We start from the raw sequence: 3,848 nt of genomic DNA on the forward strand, positions 1-3,848 counted from the left end.
CTAATGAACTTTTGATGACTAACGTTAGCTAGTACAGACTTGTCACATTGACCCCATTCTGAGAACCCAGAATAGCTAACTATTTAGCTAGTTTAAGAACAGGTTTTGTTCTGTGTACTTTTCTGCTAGCTATAAACGATGATATAAACAACAAACCAGCTAGATAGTTATTATGCAATTTATTTGGGGTGCCTGATTGATAACATCTGTGAATACCATTGCATTATCATGACTTCCATTTGGACTGTTTGGATCCACAGGAAGAGATGTCAGGAGTAAGTGCGGTGAGCTCGGCGTTGCCAGCGTCTACAACCCGTACCACCTCCTTCAAGGGCTCCTGCCCCAGCTCGAAGTATGTGAAGCTGAATGTGGGCGGGGTGCTCTACTACACCACCATGCAGACCCTCACCAAGCAGGACACCATGCTCAAGGCCATGTTCAGTGGCAGGATGGAGGTCCTCACAGACAGCGAAGGCAAAGATATTTATAACTAAACCAAGAAAGTTCATCTGTGTCGTTTTGGGCACAGCCAAGCACGAGTTAGCGAGATCCTAGTGGCGCATTCTAGCATGTATTTGCATATTTCCATTAGGGAACACCTTCTCTGTGAAGTGCGCATGTGCAATAACTAAATTTGTCCTTGCAGTTCTTGTTAACAACACAATTTGAAAATGTAAGCTTTGGCAAAGGGGCCACATCTACAAAACTTAGTTCACTCTGTTCGTAACAGATTCTAGTTTTGGGAACTGAAAACTGTATTGAGATCGGGCTTTTCTTAGATGAGAAAATCAGCAGAATGTCAGCCCAGTTCCATCTCGCTCCATACTCTCCCACCGCCGGCCACTGGGCTTCCTCTCCTCACCATATTTGATGGGGAGTGGAAATTTCAACGGGATGTTTCAGATTTATACAGCTCCTTGTTCTATCTTTGGAGAAGGCATTGATGATGACATGGGTTGACTGCAGCCAGGGTTTCCCAAACCTTTTGTCCACTGCAAAGTCTTGAGTCCTGTAAAGTCCATGCTCCTTGATGCTGCATAGGATACAATTCTATCAGTTTTACAAACAAGCTCCCCTTGCATGCCTCCCATCTGATAGCTCCCCTTGCATGCCTCCCATCTGATATGGCTCTAAATGAAGATACACACACAGTCTACTATCTCCACTGTGTTGTCTCTGCCACTTCTCAATGTAATGAATCCTGACCTCTCCTGCAGGTTGGATCCTTATTGACAGGTGTGGAAAGCACTTTGGGACCATTCTGAACTACCTGCGTGATGGTTCTGTACCTCTGCCTGAAATCCGGAGAGAGGTGGAAGAGCTCCTGGCAGAGGCCAAGTACTACCTGGTGCAGGGGCTAGCTGACGAGTGCCACGCTGCCTTGGAGGTATTGTGTCAGTGGAGGCTGGTGGGAAGAGCTATAAGAGGACAGGCTCATTATAATGGCTGGAATGGAATAAATAGACGGTATCAAACATATGGAAACCACATGTTTGACTCCATTCCATTGATTCCATTCCAGCCATTACAATGAGCCTGTCCTCCTATAGCTCCTCCCATCAACCTCCACTGTATTGTGTATTACCTTAACACACTGTAAACACTTACCTGTAATCAATCTCTATCTTGGTGTCTCTCTTTCTCTGCATGCTGGTATGGCCACTGTACTCATTGAATTATTTGGGTCCTGTTTCCTCCATGCTTTCAGAACAAAGATATGTATGAGCCCTTCTGTAAAGTGCCCTTGGTCACATCCTCAAAGGAAGAACAGAGACTAATCTCTACCTCCAAGGTAAAAAATAATATTTCACAATTGACATGTATGATTTGACATACATGTTTCTCAACCCTGACTACCTCTGTTCCTTTTTTATTTTGGATTACAGCCCACAGTCAAGCTGTTATACAACAGGAGCAACAACAAGTACTCTTACACCAGGTAGGCTAAACATTACATATGATTGTGGTAAAATACTTATAATGAGCTTATACTGTATTTCTTACATGTATGTGTGAATTGGATTGTATCATGGATAGACTGATGTACATAGCGATTTGAACAGATTGACAACTAGACATAAACATCTGGTGTCATTACCTTTTCACAGCAACTCAGATGACAACATGTTGAAGAACATTGAGCTGTTTGACAAGCTCTCTCTGCGGTTCAACGGCCGTGTGCTCTTCATCAAGGATGTGATTGGGGATGAGATCTGCTGCTGGTCATTCTATGGGCAGGGCCGTAAGATCGCTGAGGTGTGCTGCACCTCCATAGTCTATGCCACAGAGAAGAAGCAAACCAAGGTATGCAGTTTCCCACAGCACGACCACAGAAAAGGAAGATATGAATGTTTCTTGCTTTGACCAAATCATAGACTAGCCTGGTTGTCAGTGAGTAGTCTTGTCTTTGTACCTAGAGCAGTGGTCTAAACAGTATTCTCTTTCCTCAGGTGGAGTTCCCAGAGGCTCGTATCTATGAGGAGACGCTTAACATCCTGCTGTATGAGTCTCAGGACGGGCGTGGTCCAGACAACGCTCTACTGGAGGCTACAGGGGGCGCTGCAGGCCGATCCCACCATCTGGACGAGGACGAGGAACGGGAACGCATCGAGAGAGTACGCCGCATCCACATCAAATGCCCTGATGACCGCACCCACCACCACCAGTAACTATAACAGCCAACCAACATTATCAGTCTCCACAGTCCTCGCCAGTGACCATTACCCATCACTGAGATCACACTACCGGTATACCCACAGGTACATTGACATTGACCACAAGCGACTTCTTTGCCTCTGCACCACAGCCACTTATGAACTGTTGCTAGTCTCCTATCATTATAAGTAGAACATGATTTGGGTGTTGTAGTTAATGTGCTGTCCCAAATGGCCGTATCAGTGTTTTCTAAACCCTCCATAAGAGCTCATCTATTTATCAGTGGTCAAAATGTATTTTACCTCCTTTATTTCCAAATGTTTTGTCTTTATATGTAGACATGTTACTTGTGCCCAGTAGAGATCTTGTGCCTTAAGTCTGTGGGTGTAAGTGCTGCTTACAATCTGATTTACTTTATCATGTCACTACAACATTGCTTTGAGGTTCAGGTATGTGTCGCAGTATAGCTAGTTCAGGTCAATTGCATTTAAAGGATTATATACATTATGTACAATGTGGAACAATACCTTTTCCTACCACAGCAGTTTTAGATAAAACATTTATTAAAATATATATTCATTAGTTTGAATAAGTGATATGTAAACTGTATAACAGCATTTTATCATGTGTTTAGAAATTGGGTGCTTCTATTTTCTGTATGTACTCATTTCGTCCATCAGAGGGTGGTATGTACAAAGACACTGAAAGGTGTGATAAATTAGGTTGAAGTTATCCCTAGATGGTGATCTTGGGTCAGCTTTGTATTTCTCCCACTAATGATTAAGGATTGTTGGAGGGGGAGCTGATCCTAGATCTTTACCTAGGGGAACTTAATCCTGAAGTAATAAGTTACAACCCACCTCTGAATTGTAAGTGGTGTGAATAAAGCCACTTTTTATACTGTAGTCATGGATTAATGATCTTTTGGCATCCCAAATAACCTTTTGAGATGCTGGATCATGTACAGTGGGGGAAAAAAGTATTTAGTCAGCCACCAATTGTGCAAGTTCTAGTTGACGTGTACCTATGATGAAAATTACAGGCCTCTCTCATCTTTTTAAGTGGGAGAACTTGCACAATTGGTGGCTGACTAAATACTTTTTTTCCCCACTGTAAAATAAAGTCCACCTGTGTGCAATCTACATTTTACATTTACATTTTAGTCATTTAGCAGACAGTTAGTGAGTGCATAC

At 43.0% G+C, this 3,848-nt stretch overlaps 1 protein-coding gene across 1 annotated transcript; it reads left to right on the plus strand.

Annotated features, from left to right (window-relative positions):
- Positions 1-248: 248 nt before the first annotated feature.
- On the plus strand, positions 249-3,613 carry LOC121535864 (BTB/POZ domain-containing adapter for CUL3-mediated RhoA degradation protein 3-like; the record flags this gene model as incomplete). Its single annotated transcript, XM_041843109.1, has 6 exons — positions 249-474; positions 1,218-1,387; positions 1,709-1,792; positions 1,887-1,939; positions 2,109-2,304; positions 2,451-3,613. Coding segments are annotated over 6 exons (948 nt in total), but the record flags the coding sequence as incomplete, so codon positions are not given.
- Positions 3,614-3,848: the final 235 nt, after the last annotated feature.

Source organism: Coregonus clupeaformis, unplaced genomic scaffold (assembly GCF_020615455.1).
Source record: "Coregonus clupeaformis isolate EN_2021a unplaced genomic scaffold, ASM2061545v1 scaf0204, whole genome shotgun sequence".
NCBI classification, from domain to species: Eukaryota; Metazoa; Chordata; class Actinopteri; order Salmoniformes; family Salmonidae; genus Coregonus; species Coregonus clupeaformis.